The sequence below is a fragment of the Malus domestica genome, chromosome 07 (assembly GCF_042453785.1).
Source record: "Malus domestica chromosome 07, GDT2T_hap1".
Lineage (NCBI taxonomy): Eukaryota > Viridiplantae > Streptophyta > Magnoliopsida > Rosales > Rosaceae > Malus > Malus domestica.
The window spans coordinates 14,268,037-14,291,670 of NC_091667.1; the positions used below are offsets into that span (position 1 = coordinate 14,268,037).

At 37.9% G+C, this 23,634-nt stretch overlaps 3 protein-coding genes across 8 annotated transcripts; all 3 read left to right on the forward strand.

Moving 5' to 3' along the window:
* The first annotated feature begins 453 nt into the window (after positions 1-453).
* Positions 454-9,019, forward strand: LOC103436086 (methionine aminopeptidase 1A). Of its 5 annotated transcripts, XR_011582754.1 has the most exons (25): positions 454-665; positions 1,117-1,167; positions 1,407-1,571; positions 1,783-1,858; positions 1,978-2,025; positions 2,178-2,222; positions 2,513-2,612; positions 2,838-2,889; positions 2,984-3,025; positions 3,438-3,499; positions 3,583-3,681; positions 4,154-4,227; positions 4,311-4,380; positions 4,467-4,532; positions 4,626-4,714; positions 5,234-5,370; positions 6,222-6,273; positions 6,368-6,409; positions 6,812-6,873; positions 6,957-7,087; positions 7,523-7,604; positions 7,688-7,757; positions 7,844-7,909; positions 8,003-8,091; positions 8,612-9,019. XR_011582754.1 is itself a non-coding variant. In XM_029105636.2 (16 exons), exons 1-16 carry the CDS (start codon positions 595-597, stop codon positions 5,309-5,311), a joined length of 1,188 nt encoding a protein of 395 aa, XP_028961469.2. In that variant the 5' UTR covers positions 454-594; the 3' UTR covers positions 5,312-5,678. The 5 variants fall into 5 exon arrangements, 1 of the variants encoding a protein (XP_028961469.2); XR_011582757.1 differs by lacking the exons at positions 6,812-6,873; positions 6,957-7,087; positions 7,523-7,604; ... (2 more) ...; positions 8,003-8,091; positions 8,612-9,019 and having other exon boundaries at positions 6,222-6,277; XR_011582755.1 differs by lacking the exons at positions 6,222-6,273; positions 6,368-6,409; positions 6,812-6,873; ... (4 more) ...; positions 8,003-8,091; positions 8,612-9,019 and adding an exon at positions 5,897-6,028.
* On the forward strand, positions 5,536-9,019 carry LOC103409258 (methionine aminopeptidase 1A-like). 2 transcript variants are annotated; one of them, XM_070824695.1, is made up of 10 exons: positions 5,536-5,664; positions 6,222-6,273; positions 6,368-6,409; positions 6,812-6,873; positions 6,957-7,055; positions 7,531-7,604; positions 7,688-7,757; positions 7,844-7,909; positions 8,003-8,091; positions 8,612-9,019. In XM_070824695.1, the coding sequence occupies exons 1-10, from the start codon at positions 5,655-5,657 to the stop codon at positions 8,687-8,689; spliced, it is 642 nt and encodes a 213-aa protein (XP_070680796.1). In that variant the 5' UTR covers positions 5,536-5,654; the 3' UTR covers positions 8,690-9,019. The 2 variants fall into 2 exon arrangements, with proteins under 2 accessions (XP_070680796.1, XP_070680797.1); XM_070824696.1 differs by lacking the exon at positions 5,536-5,664 and having other exon boundaries at positions 6,004-6,277.
* A 13,715-nt stretch (positions 9,020-22,734) lies between these two features.
* On the forward strand, positions 22,735-23,421 carry LOC139197718 (uncharacterized mitochondrial protein AtMg00820-like). Its single transcript, XM_070825670.1, has one exon. The coding sequence runs from the start codon at positions 22,735-22,737 to the stop codon at positions 23,419-23,421; it is 687 nt and encodes a 228-aa protein (XP_070681771.1).
* Positions 23,422-23,634: the final 213 nt, after the last annotated feature.

Sequence of the window (23,634 nt, forward strand, 5' to 3'; positions counted from 1 at the left end):
AATTTAATCTAACGGCTAAAGTTATTATAACTTTTAAAGTGGACATCTGTTTAAAGTAGACCCTTGTTTGTCCCCATTGAATCAAATTTCAATGGACCGGATCCCCGAACTTGATGGATTAGGAGGAAGGGATCTGGAGAGGATTCCTTTCCTGGTTTGAGGTGGACAGTGGGTGTAAAAAGACGTTTTGATTTAGTTTTTTGTTTTTCTGTTTTATACAAGGATGGATTAGGAATTTGAATAAAATACTTTTAGAATTAAGTGTAAAAAGAGGTTGAATGAATTTTAATAAAATTTTCCAAAATAAAACTCATTGTACATTTCAAATTTTTTATATTTAGCAAACAATACAATTATAAAGTGTATACAAAGAGTTTTTCCGAGTATAAATAACGGCCAAAATAAAAACATTAATTTATTAAAAAACTATAAATACGGAAATCTCCAACATTTTCCCTCTCAACTAAAACCCTAGCCTGACAGTCTTCGTCTCTCTTTGACCAGTCTTATACAGAATAACCGAGCAATTGACCTCTCCGGCAATCGCATCTTAAGGCTCTCGAGAGGCGATTGCTGCAACAATCGAATGCGATTATGGCAGGTGGTGATGTCGCCGAACCAGCTAGCTTGTCCTGTGCCAGTTGCGGCAAGCCTGCCCATCTTCAGTATGTCAAATTTTCACTTCCAACTTTTCAATTTCAGCTACTTCTTCCTCTATCTGTTAATTTCTGTAAAAAAGTGAAATTTTTTGTACTTTTTTTTTTTGTGGTAGATCAAAGACTGGTAACAAATTTTGTTATTTTAGTGAAGCTATAGCGTTAGAGGGTTAGATAGTTTAGTTGTAGGCGGATGGGAATCGGTGGGGATCGAAGTCGCACAGGGGCATAGGCATAATTGCTTTCCACCACTGCAGCAACAAATTTTGTTTGGAAAAAGTGAATATGTTTTAAAATATTTGGAAAGTTTGAGGGAGTAGAGAGTTTCCATTTCAATTGAAAAATATTTAATCTTTGTGCTTCTAATTGTGTAAATTGCTTTGATTATTAAATTAAAAAATGGTACTTATTGTGGGTGATTTGTTACATTCTTGAGTGGTACTTGATTTTTTGTATGCAGGTGTCCCAAATGTGTGCAATTAAAGCTCCCTCGCGAAGCTGCTGCTTTCTGGTTTGTAACAACTTCCTTCTTTATATAAATGCCAGTCCGATTTTGATACAATTTTAGTGGAAAAATTTGGTGGTATGTAGTGATTGTCATTGAGTCGAGCATTTCAAGTGTTTAACTTCATTAAGGAGTTTTGAGACATCGACACTTCGATTTTACAAATTAGATTGAACTTGTTGATAGAAGCTTGAAAATGATTTATTCAGTGTTCATAATTGATGAAAATGTGCTTCTCTTAACAGCACTCAGGATTGTTTTAAGGCTTCTTGGAACTCTCACAAATCCGTGCATCTAAAAGCCAAGTCGTCTGAAGCTGGGTCGGGTACTCCAGAGGAAGAAGGCTGGCTATATTGCTTGAGGAAAGGACAAGCTCGAACGGCAAAGCTTCCGTATTTTGATTGGACTGGGTATGTTTTTTATGATTTTCTTTGCATTTTCATTCATATTAATTGTTGTAGATTCATAGGCTTTATGGTTCTGATGCTTGCATTATTTCTTTTAGGATTAGAAAATTTTGTATCATGTTAATTGCTGATAACATTGGATGAAACAAATTTTGTATCATGTTAATTACTGATAACATTTGTTGAAGCCGTTGTTCATTCCTCTCTTGTGCAGGGCACTGAGGCCGTATCCTATATCTAGTAAGCATATAGTACCTGCTCATATTGATCTGCCTGATTGGGCATCCGATGTAAGTTGTTGGAATCATTTCGAATGTATTTTAAATGGCCAATTTGAGTAGATACTATGCTACATTTTGTTGTCATTTCTGTCATTTTAATGTTGGCCTCGTATAACAAAATATTGCAGGGGATTCCAAAAGCTGAGCCCAATAGTGATCTGCAGCGCGTTGTTGAGGTAAGCGTTTTCTTGAAACCCTCTTGAGTCATACATAAGGAGTAGATCTATGTGTTATTGAGTTAGACTTTCTACTTTTTATATTGTACTTTTCCTTTATACTCAATTCATTTTCTTATTTCAAAATGATGAATGATATATTCATTTTGAAGATCAAGACGGCGGATCAAATTGAGAGAATGCGAGAAACTTGTCGAGTAAGATTCAATTGCTTCTTTCTTTCTATTCCCCTTAATTTTGTGCTAATGAAGCAGTGTGAGCCTTCTTGATGCTGTATTATTTCACTTTTATTATCTGTTGTACTTTCAGCACTGCAAAAAAATTAACATGTGCTATTTATCTGAATGTGAGACAATGTTATTATACCGTTTTGAATATGTTCAAGAAGAATTTTCTGTGTTCAGTTTAAATTTTAATTAATCTTGCTACGACATGTAACTTTTAATTTACTAATATTATGATGTTCTTGTCATAATCGTTTTGTTAGATTGCAAGGGAGGTTTTAGATGCCGCTGCTCGTGTAATACGGCCTGGTATCACAACAGATGAAATTGATCAGGTGGTCCATGAGGCTACTATTGCTGCTGGTATAGAATGAGTTTCCATTTTATTTAGAATTTCAATTACTATGTTTCATTGTCTATTATTGTAACTGTCTATGCCTTTACCTTTCAAGTGTATGGCCAAACCTCATTGATCTGTCATATGCTTTGGAATGGCCATGTGGTTATAATCATTACTATCTGCATTTTTATATTGTTCAGAATAAAAAATTGTGGGTGTAATGATGTTTCACTTTTAACTCAACGCAGGTGGATATCCATCTCCTCTCAACTACCATTTTTTCCCCAAGTCTTGCTGCACGTAGGTACTTTTTGCGTAAATATTTTTGTGAAGTTTCTTGAGATTGTGTGGTACTGACCTTGCAATTGCATCTTGTTATCTCTCTTCATTGCAGGTCAGTCAATGAAGTAATTTGCCATGGTATTCCTGATGCCAGGTATGCGTTTGAGATTTTTTTTTTATTTGAGATTTTGTTTTTATTTTTGTTTGGAGGATAGTATTGAAAAGGAATATGGACATACTCTTACTGTTGCCTATATATGTATTTATTGAAAACATTTGTTGGTGTATGTTGTAATTTTGTTTCTTGCCAGTTCAGTTTTCGGTCCTGAAATGCTATTGTTATGGAACAACACTTTGGTAACTTTAATGGACTGGCATGAGTTTGTATTGCGTTGGGGTACATTACCTGAGAAAACGTTTGCTTTTTGCCTGCATCTTTTTCTTTGTTTTTTCTTTGTGTTTAAATTTGCCCAGAACTTGAAATTTGTGTCTACTTTAGAATAGTAAAATCCCTTGGTTTCTAGCATTATGACCTTTTTATGTTTAATGTGAAACTTTTGCTCCAGGAAATTAGAGGATGGTGATATAATCAATGTTGATGTGACTGTGTATTATAAAGGCGTCCATGGTAATTTGTATTCTAGACATTAACATGTAGTTCAATTTTGAAAACACGTGTTCTATTCTTGAACTGCCGAACTCATATTGCAGGTGATTTAAATGAAACATACTTTGTGGGAAATGTTGATGAAGAGTCTCAACGGCTAGTCCAATCTACTTATGAGAGCATGGAGAAAGCAATATCCATCGGTATGTGTACAGTATGATATACCAATTTTAAGATAAATATCTCTCCCTGATCTCCCTTTTTAACGCATCCATCACTAATTATTGCTTTAACAATCATGCAACTCAATTATATCACTGAAAGTCATCACACCTTTTATCAGCTACCTAGTATTCATTTATATGGTATACTTATCGTTTTATCTGATGTTGCTTTTTATTACTTTTGGTACCATGGAAGTTGTAACTTATAAGTAATCATTGTTAAAATGTATTTGTGGTTGTGTTTGCTTAATTGTATCAGTAAATTCTGTGAAGATTTTTTAGTTATAAGTGCAATCTTGTCACCTGACCTGATGGCAACTGAAATGTTGAAAAGTCAACCTATTTAACCCCTATTTGAGAGTGCACTCTAGTAATTTCAATCGTTGTTAACAAAAAGCATAAAAGGAAAAGTAGATTTCTAATTTATTTATTTATTTTTGTACAAGTGCAGTAAAACCTGGAATGCGATTCCGTGAAGTTGGTGAAGTCATTAATCGCCATGTAACTATGTCGGGATTCTCTGTGGTAATTTGTAGCCTGAGTTTTGAGTTGTGATGCATTTTCAATTTTAACAAATCATGCCTATTAATTTTGTATTGCACCAACAGGTGAAATCAATTTGTGGTCATGGTATTGGGGAGCTTTTTCATTGTGCACCAAATATTCCCCATTACACAAGTATGTTCAACAAAGAAACTTCTTTATATCTGAATTACACTTTTAATAGCTTGCACCTTTTACATACATTACCTTTACCCAAACAGGAAACAAAGCAGTTGGTGTAATGAAAGCTGGACAGACTTTTACAATTGAACCCATGATAAATGCAGGTATATTTCAAAGCTTGTTTTATGAGCACATGGGGGGTGATATGTTCGTTAATTGTTTGCTACATCTTAATAAAATAAATAAAACATGAACAGGGGTTTGGCGTGATCGGATGTGGCCTGATGGATGGACAGCTGTTACAGCAGATGGCCAGCGCAGTGCACAGTTTGAGCACACACTTCTGGTAACTATGCAGTTTATGTTCTATGTGTAGCATGCTTTCAACTTCTGCAACGGTGACTGCATTATAGTTATTGGAAGTGCTTATGCGGTTTTAATACTCAAATTCCATGGAATGATCTCTACATGTTCTTTTAACATTTCTTCCATATGTTTCTTATAATATCATTAGTGAGGTTTGTTCTAGGGTATAAATCAGTCAGCTCATTTGTGTAAAAGAAAATAAATAAGTCTTCTACTCAATATAGTAACGATGGATAATACTCGATTATTGATGGTATGAGGATAGTAAAGGTGATAGAGATCTTTGCAGCGGGAGATTTACAGGATTTAGATATCAAATTATCCCAACATTGAATTGCAATGCTATGCATCTATTAACAAATACACTAAGTAATAGTTGGCGTTGCATGGATATTAGTCCGAGTTAATCCTTGTTATTCACATTTGTTTGCTGAATTGCTATCTATACGATGATCTTGTATCTCTAATCTCATGGTTTATTCTTCCTACACATGCATAGGTGACAGAGACTGGAGTTGAAGTTCTTACAGCTCGGTTGCCATCATCACCCAAAGTGTTCCCTTGGTTAAATGCTTAATGACTGCGTCCGTCTTGGTTCATCGAAAGGGGTGAACAGACATAAGGATGTCATTCATGGTAATCATGCATTAGTAAGAGAAGAATAATCATTTGATAATGTTACTTCCACTGCCCCTTCTGCTGGGTCAAGATATCATGTGTGTAACTTACTGGTTAATATAGTTAAAGAGCTTAAGTTTTGGTTAAAGAGCAATAATTTGTTTTGGTCGTTTTGCAAGAGTTGTATGAATCATTCATAAACAATGGTCATTGTGAAGGAATTGTATCGTGTCCAACATGTATGATGCCCAACAGCTTGTGAATTTCTACAGAGTTTGCATTTTGGGAAATATTTTGTGCTAATGAAGCAGTGTGAGCCTTCTTGATGCCGTATTATTTCACTTTTATTATCTGTTGTACTTTCAGCACTGCAAAAAAATTAACATTTGCTATTTATCTGAATGTGAGACAATGTTATTATACCGTTTTGAATATGTTCAAGAAGAATTTTCTGTGTTCAGTTTAAATTTTAATTAATCTTGCTATGGCATGTAACTCTTAATTTACTAATATTATGATGTTCTTGTCATAATCGTTTTGTTAGATTGCAAGGGAGGTTTTAGAAACCGCTGCTCGTGTAATACGGCCTGGTATCACAACAGATGAAATTGATCGGGTGGTCCATGAGGCTACTATTGCTGCTGTTATAGACTGAGTTTCCATTTTATTTAGAATTTCAATTACTATGTTTCATTGTCTATTATTGTAATTGTCTATGCCTTTACCTTTCAAGTGTATGGCCAAACCTCATTGATCTGTCATATGCTTTGGAATGGCCATGTGGTTATAATCATTACTATCTGCATTTTTATATTGTTCAGAATAAAAAATTGTGGGTGTAATGATGTTTCACTTTTAACTCAATGCAGGTGGATATCCATCTCCTCTCAACTACCATTTTTTCCCCAAGTCTTGCTGCACGTAGGTACTTTTTGCGTAAATATTTTTGTGAAGTTTCTTGAGATTGTGTGGTACTGACCTTGCAATTGCGTCTTGTTATCTCTCTTCATTGCAGGTCAGTCAATGAAGTAATTTGCCATGGTATTCCTGATGCCAGGTATGCGTATGAGATTTTTTTTTTATTTGAGATTTTGTTTTTATTTTTGTTTGGAGGATAGTATTGAAAAGGAATATGGACATACTCTTACTGTTGCCTATATATGTATTTATTGAAAACATTTGTTGGTGTATGTTGTAATTTTGTTTCTTGCCAGTTCAGTTTTCGGTCCTGAAATACTATTGTTATGGAACAACACTTTGGTAACTTTAATGAACTGGCATGAGTTTGTATTGCGTTGGGGTACATTACCTGAGAAAACGCTTTGCTTTTTGCCTGCATCTTTTTCTTTGTGTTTAAATTGGTCCAGAACTTGAAATTTGTGTCTACTTTAGAATAGTAAAATCCCTTGGTTTCTAGCATTATGACCTTTTTATGTTTAATGTGAAACTTTTGCTCCAGGAAATTAGAGGATGGTGATATAATCAATGTTGATGTGACTGTGTATTATAAAGGCGTCCATGGTAATTTGTATTCTAGACATTAACATGTAGTTCAATTTTGAAAACACATGTTCTTTTCTTGAACTGCCGAACTCATATTGCAGGTGATTTAAATGAAACATACTTTGTGGGAAATGTTGATGAAGAGTCTCAACGGCTAGTCCAATCTACTTATGAGAGCATGGAGAAAGCAATATCCATCAGTACGTGCACAGTATGATATACCAATTTTAAGATAAATATCTCTCCCTGATCTCCCTTTTTAACGCATCCATCACTAATTATTGCTTTAACAATCATGCAACTCAATTATATCACTGAAAGTCATCACACCTTTTATCGGCTACCTAATATTCATTTATATGGTATACTAATCGTTTTATCTGATGTGCTTTTTATTACTTTTGGTACCATGGAAGTTGTAACTTGTAAGTAATCATTGTTAAAATGTATTTGTAGTTGTGTTTGCGTAATTGTATCAGTAAATTCTGTGAAGATTTTTTAGTTATAAGTGCAATCTTGTCACCTGACCTGATGGTAACTGAAATGTTGAAAAGTCAACCTATTTAACCCCTATTTGAGAGTGCACTCTGGTAATTTCAATCGTTGTTAACAAAAAGCATAAAAGGGAAAGTATATTTCTAATTTATTTATTTATTGATTTTTGTACAAGTGCAGTAAAACCTGGAATGCGATTCCGTGAAGTCGGTGAAGTCATTAATCGCCATGTAACAATGTCGGGATTCTCTGTGGTAATTTGTAGCTTGAGTTTTGAGTTGTGATGCAGTTTCAATTTTAACAAATCATGCCTATTAATTTTGTATTGCACCAACAGGTGAAATCATATTGTGGTCATGGTATTGGGGAGCTTTTTCATTGTGCACCAAATATTCCCCATTACACAAGTATGTTCAACAAAGAAACTTCTTTATATCTGAATTACACTTTTTATTGCTTGCACCTTTAACATACATTACCTTAACCCAAACAGGAAACAAAGCAGTTGGTGTAATGAAAGCTGGACAGACTTTTACAATTGAACCCGTGATAAATGCAGGTATATTTCAAAGCTTGTTTTATGAGCACTTGGGGGGTGATATGTTCTTTAATTGTTTGCTACATCTTAATAAAATAAATAAAACATGAACAGGGGTTTGGCGTGATCGGATGTGGCCTGATGGATGGACAGTTGTTACAGCAGATGGCAAGCGCAGTGCACAGTTTGAGCACACACTTCTGGTAACTATGCAGTTTATGTTCTATGTGTAGCATGCTTTCAACTTCTGCAACGGTGACTGCATTATAGTTATTAGAAGTGCTTATGTGGTTTTAATACTCAAATTCCATGGAATGATCTGTACATGTTCTTTTAACATTTCTTCCTTATGTTTCTCATAATATCATTAGTGAGGTTGTTCTAGGGTATAAATCAGTCAGCTCATTTGTGTAAAAGAAAATAAATAAGTCTTCTACTCAATATAGTAACGATGGATAATACTCGATTATTGATGGTATGAGAGGATAGTAAAGGTGATAGAGATCTTTGCAGCGGGAGATTTACAGGTTTTAAATATCAAATTATCCCAACATTGAATTGCAATGCTATGCATCTATTAACAAATACACTAAGTAATAGTTGGCGTTGCATGGATATTAGTCTGAGTTAATCCCTGTTATTCACATCTGTTTGCTGAATTGCTATCTATACGATGATCTTGTATCTCTAATCTCGTGGTTTATTCTTCCTACACATGCATAGGTGACAGAGACTGGAGTTGAAGTTCTTACAGCTCGGTTGCCATCATCACCCAAAGTGTTCCCTTGGTTAAATGCTTAATGACTGCGTCCGTCTTGGTTCATCGAAAGGGGTGAACAGACATAAGGATGTCATTCATGGTAATCATGCATTAGTAAGAGGAGAAGAATAATCATTTGATAATGTTACTTCCACTGCCTCTTCTGCTGGGTCAAGATATCATGTGTGTAACTTACTGGTTAATATAGTTAAAGAAAGTTTTGGTTAAGGAGCAATAATTTTTTTTGGTCGTTTTGCAAGAGTTGTATGAATCATTCATAAACAATGGTCATTGTGAAGGAATTGTATCGTGTGCAACATGTATGATGCCCAACAGCTTGTGAATTTCTACGGAGTTTGCATTTTGGGAAATATTTTTGCTCGCCATCCTTTTAAGTGGTTCTGTTGCCAATTTCAGACACATATTGCAATCAAAATACGATGCAACTCGGGGCTGAGACCGTGGAATTCAGGAAGAGTCTTCATCTTCATCATGTTCAAATTTGTCATTTTCAAGCACTGATGAGGAATCACTATCATCATCATCGCCATCATAATCACCATCTTCCGTCTGTTCATACGAGTTAAAAATCTTTTGGGCCAACAGGTAATACATGAGTTTTCTTGCTGCGTCGTCGTCGTTAGAAGCCATGATCATGGTAAACAAGCAAATAAATTAAACAGGAAGAAGACTTGCAAGGCAGAAGTAAACGAAAAGAGTATATTAACTAGGAACTTAGGCTTTCTGTACTACAGAGGCCCCCGATGTATGTATTTATAGGGCAGGGTAGGTGAGACTTCTGTACTTAATGAAACCTAATCGGACTAGGAGTCTCGGACTATTAATAATAATGGGAGTGGGATTTCTTGTTTGACAAGTTTCCAAATCCGACATGCAAACGGTACCACAAATTACGGGAAATTTTACTTACTATTCTTACATAATAATAATAGGGTGAACTGTCGATTTTGTCCTTGAATTATCATGTCAATGAAAATGAGGTGCCTAAATTATTTTTTCAATAAAATAAGTCTTTGAATTCATTAAAAATTGCTAATTTCGTACCTAATATTATACTTAAAGCTATTTTATTATTTTTTTCGTCAAATTTAGTCACATGACATATTTTAGAGGACATTGACACCATTTTCTTGCCCATAAGCTCTTAATGTTGTATATAGGTTACAAATCTAATGTCTAATTTACACTTCAAAATTAATTCCATACACTATTTTTCTAAAAAAATATGTCCTTAAACCATGAAAAACAACCAATCTATTTTCTAAAGTGTATCATATGCAAGTCACGTTATTTAAATTGATGAAAAATTGAATAGAATAGATTGAAATTTAATATTAGGGATGTAATGGGTAATTTTATTAGTTTGAGGACGGATTTTTCTGAAAAAAGTAATAATTTAGGGACTTAATTTTTAATAAGGTAATAATTTAAGGACTAAATCAACAGTTCACCCATAATAATAATTGCTTGGGACAAAGGTGGGATAAAGTAATTAGAACAGCTGATAATTGTACAATGAGAGGCTATTCTAGTTTTAACCTTTAAGCAAATAAACAGTTCTGAATATGAAAGTTGTACAGTGAAAACACGTTAATGGTAAATAATGGACAATGTGGTATTGTTTATTGTAATTAGCAGCTTGAGGCTACAATGCGGGAGGCTAAAATTTCTAATTTCCTTGTCCTTGTAAGTATATAAGTCAGTCCTTATCAACCACCGTGTACTTTCCTTTCAATTAACGTGAGCATGCATACAATAAATACAAACGATTTTGCCTTAATTTCCAATTTCTTTTTGATAGAATTATATTCGGGGGTGGATATCAAGCCAAGCTACAAAACCGATCGGCCATAATTAGGTATCAAACTTGTTGTGGAGCCTAAAATAATCTCAAAAATATTAGAATCGACACGTGGACTTTTGTTCAAGAAAGACTAGATTGCTCTAATTAAATGAGTAGACTTCTCAGATACTCCCACACACAACTCAGCACCCCTAAAGGTCCAAGCAGCTGAATACGATTGCTTACAGCTCACTTGCCCATTGCAAGGAAAAATGAAAGCATTAAAGATGAGGAATAAATACCCAAATCCTATCTTTAATACATTTCCAATTAAAGATTGACTCCATTAAAGTAAGTAATCCTTATTTAAATCAATTAGGGATATTTACACTATTATCTCAAGATATTATTTCATATTTAATATCTTGAGAATATTCTCTACATAAACCTTGGCCAATAGGATGTTGCCATGTGTATGGTAAAACCCTAACACCATGGCTGACCCTTCCTCTTATAAATACCTCTATCTCTACCAAATTTCGGTAAGTTTTTGCAACCCTTAAAAGCCCTAAACACTTACTCTTTTAAGAGAAACTAACTTAGACATCAGAGATTCATTGACCTAACCTCTCTCCTCCATGCCTTATGGGCACGTGAGGCTTAGATCTTTTATCAAAGGTGTTGATTGTTTTGCAAATGCATTTTCGTCAAGACTAAAGGCGAAAATTTGCATCGAAAAATTGGTGTTTTCGTTGAGAGCTAATTCAAATACTCCAAGATGACTCTCGCATTTGGTTTCTTGAATTTTCTACTAAGTTGAATTCCTCACTTGTTTATCAATTAATTTTTCTTAGAAAAGTTTATTCATCAATCCCTTAGAAAGGATACAATGGTAGGAAATTCAGAAACTACGACGACGTACATTTAAGGATTTGGACAGGAGAACGGGGACGAGGAGCGTCATCGCTGTGGAGCCACATTTGTCGTGGCCACCACTTTGCAACGCACGACAAGGACCACTGCAGCAGTAGCCCAAGTTGGAGCCTAGACGCGTGCGACAGTGGCTCACCATGCTGCGCAGGAGCCTACGGCCTAAGGGCCAGAAGGCCTACAACGTGGTAGTTATAACAGTAGACTTAAGCTAGGAGGCCCAACCCATTGCAACAGCCAAGCTGCGATGGCAGCTTAAGCCAGCGAGAAGCAAGCAGTAGCCTAGCGAGTAGAAAGGGCTTACGGGTAGATGGCCTAAGCCCAGCTCGCCACCAACCAAGCCAAGCTCACCACCAAGCAACGACCCATGTTTATGTGCTGGCCCATGGGTAAGAGGCCTATACCACATCAGCTCAAGCCGTTAGCCAAGTAGCTCAAGCTGTAGCAGCTTGAGCCACAATGGCCTAAGTCTAGGACCAAGCCCACTTCGTTGTAACAGCAGCCTAGGCCTGCAAAGAGCAGGCGCCAGTCGAAGTTGCGACGCAAGCAGCGCTAGCCCAAGAGCAGGAGGCCCACTCGCAAGCACAAATGGCCCCAACACACAGCCCAACCAGCTAGGTAGGTTGGCCCACCTTGAGACCTGCTTCTGTAACCCAGATTGGCTCAAGGCTATTTTAGGTGATCCAAATTCCGACCATCAGATCGATGATCAACCCAAAGGTATTTTCACCCTATTTTTCAGCAAGTATGCCCGCTTCGGGCCTAAGTTTTGTACTTGCAGTTCATTACGCTTCCACCACATATAGAGACACCTATCATCCAGACTATTCCACTCCAAATGGTGAACATCACTTCGCCAGCAGGTTGTCGACCTAACCAACACCCTCGCGTAGCAAACCACCTTGGTGAATCAGCTTTTTGAGCACATTGAGGCACAGTGCGCCCCATACAAGGTGTCCCGAAGCAGGATAAGGGCAGATGATTGTAACTTTTTCCAGCGACGTCCTGGCAGAAAGTCGTTCAGCCTGCCACGAACCATGTGTTCGGGTAGTGTACACTCTCGACTTGGCCCTTAGAAAAATGTCTTCTTCTGCCTTAATGCACAAAGAAACATTCATTCTCGACTTAGCCCACGAGTTAGTGTGCATTCGAGGTTCCAATGGGCTCTTTGGACATTTTAGGTGAATCGTCCATATAAGGTTAAACCCACAAGGAAATCCTAATGCTAGGCATTAGAGTAGGCATCTGCAAGATAAATCGAGGAGAGCACGAGAGCATTTCAGCAAAAACTCAACTGGTAACCCTTGCTAAGCATGACTACGAATAGCTTGCTCACCAGCCAGAAATGAACCGCATGCACCGCAATCGTGGTGCAGATGAGTAGGACATGTGGAAGAGCAACATAGATAGAAGGTCAACACTAAAAGCAGAGGCAAATCCATAAGGAAGTATAAAGGCTCGTAGCAGAGCAGCTGCACGGATTCTAGAGCATTGAAACCATTGAAGAAGCTTAACCCCGTTAGAAGCACATCCAAAAAAGATCTGAGCAACCCTAGATATGAAATCCCTCACTACTTTAAAGGAGAGCAGCAACACTCAATCATTTCCTCTCACGACCTAACCAGTGATGCAAGCTTTTTTTTCATGATGATTAGGAATACGCGACGAGATAGACGAAGTGCGAGAGAACATTCTAAGACTTGAAGAAGTACCTAACATGACTTCCTCTACTATCCAACCCGGACACAGAGGGGGACTTGTACATCTATCTGGCGGTATCTGAAGCAGTAGTGAGCTCTACCCCTATACGAGAAGAGCTGGGGGCTCAACTACCTGTATTTCACAGTTAGAAAGCTGTACTTTTAGACGCATGCAATCATTGTCATGACCTAGTATTTCATACAATCTAGACACGCTATGATAAAGGTACATACATCAATATACATTCCGACGAACGCAACAACTTAGCCCAAAGCCACGCTGGGGGCAGATGAGCACTAGAAGGATGCATCAACTTAACCTGCAAGAGAGTTCCTTCAATTATCGGGATCAGAAGCATGCCTAGTCCTCATTACCTAAACGATTCCATATATGGAGCAGCCCAACGCCAGTAGTCAAGCACTGTCTCCCGCTGCGCGCAACTTAGCCCTATAGCGGCCCAATACTGATAGTTGAACATTACCTTCTACCGTGCATAACATGGCCCAGCCGGCCTCAACTCTTTAGCTTTTAGCTATGCCTATCATGCACAATGGTTGCCAACCATAATAAACTTGTCATGAGGCTCCCTGCAGCGTCGACTAGGCTAACAACGTTTCGAGCTTCAAAACATCCAACAATGTAGTAGAATATAAGGCTTTACCAGCAGCCCCTGGCTAGTGAAAGACTTAGAGGTGAAAAAGCTCACAATCCATTCAGATTCATTCACAACGATGATTTCTATGCTCTCCAGTGTGAGAGGGTTATTTCAGTTATCCAGTAGTCCAACTTTCTTCAGCTACATTCACAACGACGATTTCTATGCTCTTCAGTGTGAGAGGGTAAACCAATCCCCCGACACCCATCTGCTTATGCTCTCTACTGCGAGAGGGTAAACTAATTCCTCGACACCTATCTAGGTTTGCTCTCCAGTGCAAGATGGTAAACCAATTCCCTGACACCCATCTAGGTTTGCTCTCCAGTGCGAAACGTTAAACGTATTCCTCGACACCCATATGGGTTTTCTCTCCAACATGAGAGCGTAAACTACTTTAGAATATCTAAATGTGGATGGGTTGTTAGACTACTTAGTTACCCTAAAATCTTAGACTACTTACGTTGGGACACTTCTAAAATTGGCCACAATAAAATTTTTCCTTAAAAGACTTAGCCAATTGAATGATTCAATTCTGCGGGAACCTAGGTCTTTAACCATAAAAGACGCTAAGTGCAGGATCCCTGCCTATGAAAGATTCGCGTGACTAGATTGTATGCCCACGACGTACAATCTTCATGAATGTAACTCAGATATAAAGTGTTGTAATACTAGTCAAGCAACTTGCATAATCAGTTTCAATTGTTGCCCAAGAGATCTGTATCGAGCTGGGTGTAACTTAGAAGATCAAGGGGCCAGCAGCTCGGAAGGATACGGCCACTGAGTTACGATTTCGCATACAACGCCTCTGAAAGCTATGGCTAATGCCTAAAGTGGTCATGCAGGTCGTTTGCTTCTTAAGTAAGACGCCTGGCCGATGACCCAATGACTGGCTACCCTTGGTAATCTGTAAACCGAGACTAACACCTACTATGACTACGCGGACCTACCTGCTTATTTAAAAGTAGCACTTCTGACTGACGGTTTATGATTTAAGTTTTACAAGAGTTAAAGCTGAAATGTATAACTACAGTGGCTACGTGGATTCCTCTATTTTATACGAGAAGCATGTGTATGGCCACTGGCTCTATAAGTTAGAAATTTCACAACATGCCTTGGGAAGGCCAAGGCTCATGAAGCTGTTAAAGCCGAGATTCACAACTGTAGCAGCTATGTGGACTTGTCTGCTTTCTACGAAAGCCACAAGTGTGGCCGCCGGCTCTATAAGTTAGAAACTTAGCATATTTTCTCTTGCACGTAAAGCTCATTGAGCATCAAAACCAAGACTAAAGCCTAAAGTGATGATGTGGGATCGACTGTTTCATTGAAGTAGCTAACCCAGCAGCCCGTCCTATGAAAAATTTTTGCAAGTCGCCTCAAGCAGGCAAGGCTCCTGAAGCCCCGAAGCTAAAACTAAAACCTAACTGATGATGTGGGATCGACTGCTTCCTCGAAGTAGCTTGCCGAGCTGACTGTCTTGCAGTAAAGTTTTGCAAAAGATATCGTGAAATAGCAAGGATGAAGCAAAGCAAGGAAAATTGTTTATTAAATTTGTAGCAAATTGATAAATCAGCTTGAAGGCCAACAAGGTTCAAATAAAGCAGAACGAAAAGGAAAATAAGAAAATTCCTAAGTCTAAGCAAAAAGACTACTCATTAGCAGCTTACATAATCATTGGTTTCTCAACTGCCACGCCTTTAGCAAGCACACCACTCTTAACAGCCAAAGCTTCCATCATCTCATCCTCAACCGCCCCTACCAAACCCTCAGCTGCTCTACCAAAGGCAACCTTAAACGAGAAGTCAATCAGATCAACTAAAGAAATGAAGAAAGTCTCGAAGTCCTTCTCGGAAAATTCATAATTTGACAGCCTACCCTAGATATGGTCTACATAGCCAAAATTGTAAAAATTGACCTAAGATGAAGCAAACACCACTTATGATCACATTTTCTCAACGAGTCGAGCAACCTATGGTGATAACTCAGTTGCTCCACACCACACGACACACCTGACTAGCCCATGTCAGATTCAAGCCCCTGGAGGGAGCTCGAGCCCCATGGTTCACTTTGCATTGTGCCCTAACGCCTCAAGTCGTAACCTCAACTACATAGCTATCTTTGGATCCAGTTGAGTTGAGCAGCCCAACTCGTGGCCTCTACTATGCCACCTCCTCGACCCACACCGAGCCAACTTTTGGCCCTTGCATGTCGACGACTGCCCTTAGTAGCACGACCCCAACGACTGCCCCGCGGCAGCACCACCCAAAAAGACAGAGAAAATTACCTTTTTCATACCTTGGTGCAGCACAAAGAAGAAGAAGAACCACGAGAAATGACTCTTTGCAAGGGCAAGAGAAGAAGATAGTTAGGGGAGGGAGAATAAATTTCCTCTAATTTCTCTTCCTTGTTGGAATGAAGATTGTTCTCCAAATTTATTTAATCCCCTGCTTAAGGCAGAATTAATAGGTATTGGGGGAAATTGGTTTCCTTTTCCTAGAAGAGTCTATCTCCAAGTCAAAGAAGGAGATCTACATCAAATTGGAAAACAACTCTATACACCCATGCAGCTTAGGACTTCTACACCAATTGCCCATTTTCTACATGTAGCCTATAATGTGTGGGGGCATTTGTGGAGCTTAAAATAATTTCAAAAATCATAGAGGCAGCAAGTGGACTTTTGCTTCAGAAAGACCAGATTGCCTTCATTAAATGAGCAGACAAGGAAAAGTCAAAGCATTACAAATAAGGATTAATTACCCAAATCCTATTTTTAATACATTCACAATTGAAGATTGACTCCATTCAACTAAGTAATCACTATTTAAATCAATTAGAGATATTTACACCATTATCTCAAGATATTATTTCCTATTTAATATCTTGAGAATATTTTATCTATAAACTAGGGCCAATAGAATGCTACCATGTGAAGGGTAAAACCCTAACACCATGGCCGGTCCCTCCTCCTATAAATACCTTCATCTCTACTATATTTCGGTAAGCTTTTGCTACTCCTAAAAGCCCTAAACACTTACTTTTTTCAGAGAAACTAACTTAGGCATTGAAGATCCATTGGCCTAACCGCCCCCCTCCACACCTTGCGGGCTCGTGAGGCTTAGGTCTTTGATCAAGGATGTTGATTATTTTGTAGGTGCATTTTTGTCAAGACTGAAGAAGGCAGAAATTTGCATCGACACTTGCCACTTATGAGAGTTGAACATGAGAATTCTTACTTGGAAGTGAAAAGAGACTGCAAATTCAACAAAAACATAAAACAAAAAGAAAGAAGCAGCAAAATATTAGGGAGTGAACTAACGAAGTGATTTGTAAAGATATTGAAAGTTGGTTCAGCTAGCATACTACTTACAGAGTACAGAATCTAGCTTCTTTCTGAGCTTAACAGTAATTGCATCTACATCAACTAGTAAAAAGAATTACATAATAAACTAATTAAGTAAATAATATTTTTGCTGCTTTAATCGAGAGGATGAAGCCTCGTTGGTCCTGGTGGCAAAAAACTGAGGACTTTGCTGCAGTAAATAGGAGTGATCAATGAATCAGTCAGCTTACTCTTGCAAACACGACACTCCTTTGAAAAGCTGCAGATGTTCAACCAAGTGTAGAGACAAAGGTCAGCAGTAATGCCCGCAAGAAGTCACAATTGGATCTTGTGCCAATTTCAAACACAAATTGCAATCAAAGTAGAAAGTAAATCGCGGCGGAGAGAGTGGAATATGAGGAGAGTCTTTATCTTGATCATGATCTTGATAATGGGTAGAGTTTGAATCATCCAAAAGCAAAGTGAAACAATCGCTTTTCCAGCTATTGGACTCAAGTTCTTATTCGTATGTGGTACTGGAAATATCGTTTGAAGGTTTATTAAATCCCATGCAAAGTTGATCACGGTTATCTTTTGGGACTAGCGCTTCTGTGCACATATAGTGACAGTAAGGAATCACTATCATTCTCATCATCTTCATCATAATAATCAGATTTCGAGAATGACAGTGAAGAATTACTGTCATCAACATCATCAGAATCATATACGACAAACGCATTTGTGGCTTGCATATTTGTGTTGCACTGTGGTTATTGGCTTTGGTTTCTGGGATTAATGTGGGATGGAGAATCTCATGCAGCAACAACAAACGCATCCGCGACATTAGTACTTGTGTTGCACTGTCTTGGCTTTAGTTTCTGGATTAATGTGGGGTCGAGAATCTCATGCGGCAACAAGAAATGCATCTGCGACATGAGTACTTGTGTTACGGTATTGTAGTTGGAGAAATAGAGAGTTAAGCAGCAAAGAAACAGAGTTAAACAGCAAGAAGGCGTGAAAGAAGACTTAACAAGAAGAGAAACTGTTAACTGGAACCTATTGTAAAGGGACCCAATGTATATAGGAAAAGTGGAGGCTAGAAACTAGTCCATGATTGGTTGACCAAATGGCGAGATTACCACCAAATCCGAAAGCGTTAAGGCCAAGTTTATGCATGCAAGCGGTGTCAATTGCATGATAAACACCTTGACATCTCATTTGCCACGTACAGCCGCAAGACTGCTCACAAGTAGCTCTAATTCAATCCTAAATCATTTCATGCCACGCCTAGATTGTAGCTCCCAACAGTCAACAACTAGGGTGCTTATTGGGCACATCTAGAACAACGTCATAAAAAAAAAAATAGGAATAAGGTTGGAAAGAAAATCATGCGTTTAAAATGTAGTAATTGAAAAAAAATCAAAATTAATCTTATGAATAATATTTTTAGATAAATATATTTTCAAAATATAGGTTCTCACAAGAGATTATTTTATAAAGTCCAAAAATTCTTCAAAGCCTTAAAATGAGTTATATTCACCATTTTTTCAACCTCATATAAAGCTCATCACTAGAAGTGCTCTAAGAATCAGATCCTGCTACTGTAGAAGTAAAACACATGGGCTCACGGATTAGACTAAAGTTAAAAACATAATAGGAGACAGCTTTTCAGATTAGTGAAGGGACAGGGAAGCTTTGCAGAAGGGATTCTACAAACAATCATAAAAACTTAGGTAAAAACAAATTTGGGCCGTTCTTCAAAAAAAACAAGAAAAAAGGGCCGTGGGGCCCGGGAAAGATTAAAGTTAAATACATGGATTATTTTAATTTTTTTGGAAGCTATTATTAGATCAGTTTTGTTACCTTGTACAGATATATAATGTATAATCCGTTTTCAGAAAATGGTATTCAGAATCAGTTATCATAACAAAATTAATTATCATAAAATGATATTAAGAATCATTTTTCGTAAAATGATATTTAGAATCAGTTTGCACAAGGGAGTAATTAGAATCACTTTTCATAACGTTGCACAATGGGCATAGTAGTTCCCTTAAGTATAATGTTGAGATTTTAAACATCAAAATTCATAATGTTGCACGATGCGCATGGACGTTACTGATTCAGTAGCAAAATGTTGATAATGCATACACTTTGATTGTCGGCCATGTTTGCTTCAACTTGATAGTTTTCCGTACACTGAAAGGTTCCACATCAGAAGCTTGTCACTGTTGACATGAACCTGTTTGTTAATGGTAGGTAAACAACGTATCTAACGGGTTAATACAAAAATTTCTAAGTAAAACACCGAAAAAGTAACTTTCATTGCCAGGGTAGGAGCAATCTTACCAATCCCATTGAAAGGTGTTGTTGCAGATGTAGACGGAAAGTATTGGCCCATCCAACTTTTGATGTCACAGATGGTAATATTCATGCCTTCAGCAAAAAACCAGGCAGAACGGTTTTGCTCAAATGATTGAATGAGAAGCCGAAGAAAGAGTACATACGACCACACAAGTAAAAGCCTTCAGTCAAAATGGCATGCATCCTTCTGAATACATTTGTTTCCTGAGCAGAGGGGTTTGCTGCCATAATTTCCTTCAAAATAGGAGCACCCTCCGTGTTGAGAATTAAGCTGCCTACTAGCCTTGGAGTTAATCTGCAGAAGCTAAATCTGCAGTTGAAATCGAAAGGAAGCTGAGAAGTTTTGAAGAAATGAAGAACTTGCTAATTTAGAAGGAGCCGTTAGATTCAAATTACAACTGCTAGTTTCATTTCCAGTTTTAGAAAGATTACATCTGGTGTTCTTATCTTTTTAATTGTACTATGCTTCCTCATCTTCTTCCAAGTGGATGGATGATATCCTCCGATAACCATTAATGGCCGGAGATGAGTTCTAGGTCTCTAGAGTGTAGGATCTGTTTTTGACCAGCTGTGAGGAATATAGTCCTTGTAATCTCTTTTGTTCTAATTAATGAAAAACACAGACTCTTGCTCCCCACTCTCTCTCTCTCTTGAAAAAACACAGATTTCTTCAAACTACTACTGAAAGTTTCAACCTTTATAAAAAATTATCAACCTAAACACCATGCCTGGTACAATTTCAAACATGGTATCAGAGCACTACGTCTGATTCTGAAGAAATGGCGTGATACTGTGAGAGAGATCCATTAAAAAAAAAAATTCAGAAAACCTTAAAGGTGGTACCTTTATAACCATTTGAGCTGTGTTACCTGAGAAGATGGCTGGATCAAGCTCATCCGGTGGTGATTTACGAACACCACAATTTAATGGCTCAAACTACGATTTTTGGGCCGTGAAAATGGAAACCATTCTCATAGCCTATGATCCATGGGATGTGGTTGAAGCTGGCCTTGCTGAACAACAAACTCCCAGAGAGGAAGTTTCTGAGGAAGAAGGAGAAAGCGAGTCAGAGCACATTCCAGTTGAAGGACCAGTTGTCTCAAAGGAGAAAAATATCAAGAATGCCAAGGCTCTAAGTCTAATTCAAGGAGCAATCACTGATGAACTTTTTCCTAGAATTCGGAATGAGAAGACTGCAAAAGGTGCCTGGGACATCCTGAGAAGAGAGTTCAGAGGAGATAAAAAGGTAAGAGCTGTGAAATTACAAGCCATTAGAGCTGATTTTGAATATCTAAGGATGAATGATGTTGAATCTTTGGATGACTACCTGGCTCGGTTCTTTGAGATAGTAAACAACTTGAAATCTCTAGGAGAAGATGTAACAGAGAAAAGAATTGTTCAAAAGCTGTTGATGAGTCTAAGTAGGAGAAATAAGTCCATAGTGTCAATCATTGAAGAAACCAGAGATCTAGACACTATTAGAGTTGAGGAAGTCCTAGCTTCAGTGAAAGTCTATGATAAAAGAGAAGATTTGCATGATGAAAGAGATAAATACACAGGTACTGAGAGGGCTTTCAATAGTCTTAAAGTTAGAGGAAATGGAAATAGCACTGGAAATTTCAAAGGGTCTCAGTACAAGACAAATCCAAAATGGAGTCAATATAAGAAGGGAAAAAATTGGTCTCAAAATGGAAACTGGAACAATACCAGTGGTTCAAGCTGGAACAACAACTTTGCGGGAAACTGGAACAATAAATCCAATCCACAGAACAAGCAAGGGAGTAATAGTCAAAGTGGTGTAAAACCTCAGTGCCAAGTTTATGAGAAATACCATTTTGGTGTGTGCAGATATAAAGGAAAAGCCAAGTGTGGAAGGTGCAATCGATTTGGTCACTTAACTAAGGATTGTGACAATGGTAAACAAGTTGCAAACTGTGTAAAGGAAGAAGATGCAATCATAGCAACCATGTTCTATGCTTGTCATGCAAGTTCAATTGCATCAAGCAAGTTTGTGTGGTTTGTGGATAGTGCATGCAGCAACCACATGACCTCTCAAGAGTCCTTATTGATTAACCTTGATAAGTCAGTGACCTACAAAGTAAAAATGGGCACTGGAGACCTTGTTCAAGCCACAGGAAAAGGGACACTTGTAGTTAAGACACGAAAAGGGAGAAGGTACATAAATGAAGTGCTGTTAGTTCCTGGATTAGATGAAAATCTACTGAGCATAGGGCAAATGATGGAGCATGGGTACTACATTCTATTTGGAGGAAACTATGCATTAATATGTGATGATAGTAGTCTTGATAATGTTGTTGCTAAAGTTGCAATGATTGGAAATAGATGTTTTCCATTGTCTATGGAATCTGTCAACTCAGTGGCAAGGAAAGCAGCAATACAAGAAGATCAATGGGTTTGGCATAGAAGATTGGGCCATTTGAACTTTACTAGCATGAAAAAAATACAGCAAACACAAATGGTGTTGGGTTTACCTGATTTCTCAGAAAAAGAAGGAGTATGTGAAAGCTGTGTGTATGGTAAAAGTCACAGAGAACCATTTGAGAATGAGAAACCTTGGAGAGCAAACAATCCACTTGAATTGGTGCACACGGATGTATGTGGTCCAATGCAAAATGAGTCCATTGGAGGGAACAAATACTTCATCCCATTCATTGATGATTACTCAAGGATGTGTTGGGTATATTTCCTCAGAAACAAGTCAGATGTGATAAATGTGTTCAAAAAATTCAAAGCATTTGTTGAACTTCAAAGTGGATTCAAATTGAAGAAACTAAGAAGTGACAGAGGTGGAGAATACACCTCACATGAATTCCTTGAGTATTGCAGTGATCTTGGCATGGAGAGGCAACTGACTATTGCCTACTCACCTCAGCAAAATGGGGTTGCTGAGAGAAGAAATAGAACCATTGGAGAAATGGCAAGATCAATGATGTCTGAGAAGAAAATTCCTGTCAAGTTTTGGGCTGAAGCAGTTGGCACTGCAGTGTATCTGCAAAATAGGTGTTATACCACTGCAGTCTAAGACAAAACACCATTTGAAGCTTTCATAGGGAGAAAACCAGGTGTAAAACATCTGAGAGTGTTTGGAAGTATCTGTTACAATCACATTCCATCAAATCTTAGATAGAAATTTGATGACAAAGCAAGCAAGGGAATCTTTATGGGGTATGGCAGTTGTGAGAAAGGCTACATGATCTATAATCTTCAAACTAAGAAGATCATACTCTAAAGAAGTGTTGTATTCGATGAGAACAAGTCCTGGAATTGGGAAAGCAAGCAAGATGAAATTGTCTACATGCCTCTCACCATTGGAAATGAAAATTCTGAGATAATTGAAACTGAAGAATCCCCTCATGAAACTCACATCATTGACTCTCCAAATCTCATTCAATTAGTCTCAGATGATGAATATGTCCCTGGAAGCAACATTGCCAGTACCAGTCAAGGTTTAACACCAAGCAATACACCAGTAAAGCTGAGAAGCTTGGAGGACATCAATGCAAGATGTCATATGACCATTATTGAACCTGAAACCTATCATGATGCTATTGAAGACAAAGCATGGAAGGAAGCAATGGAAGCTGAGATTGAAACTATTGAAAATAATGGAACTTGGGAGCTGGTGGAAAGGCCTGCAGACAAACCAGTCATAGGAGTCAAATGGGTGTTCAAAACCAAGTTGAATCTGGATGGAACAGTTCAAAAACATAAGGCTAGGTTTGTGGCAAAAGGGTATGCCCAGAAACCTGGTATTGATTATAATGAAACATTTGCCCCAGTGGCATGGTTAGATACAATTAGAACCTTGATTGCACTTGCAACACAAAAGGGTTGGAAGCTGTTCCAATTAGATGTTAAGTCAGCCTTCTTGAATGGAGTACTTGAGGAGGAGGTTTACACTGAGCAACCAGAGGGTTTTGAAGTTGAAAATGCAAGTCACAAGGTCTATAAGTTAAAGAAGACTCTCTATGGTTTGAAGTAGGCTCCTAGAGCCTGGTACAGTGAGATTGACACTTATCTCACTAGTTGCAATTTCAAAATGAGCACCAGTGAGGCTACCTTATATACCAGAACTGATGAAGAAGGAAATATGATCATAGTCTCTATATATGTTGATGATATAGTGTACATTGGAAGCAGCAATACATTGCTCAATGAGTTTAAAAGAGACATGATGCAAAAATATGAGATGACT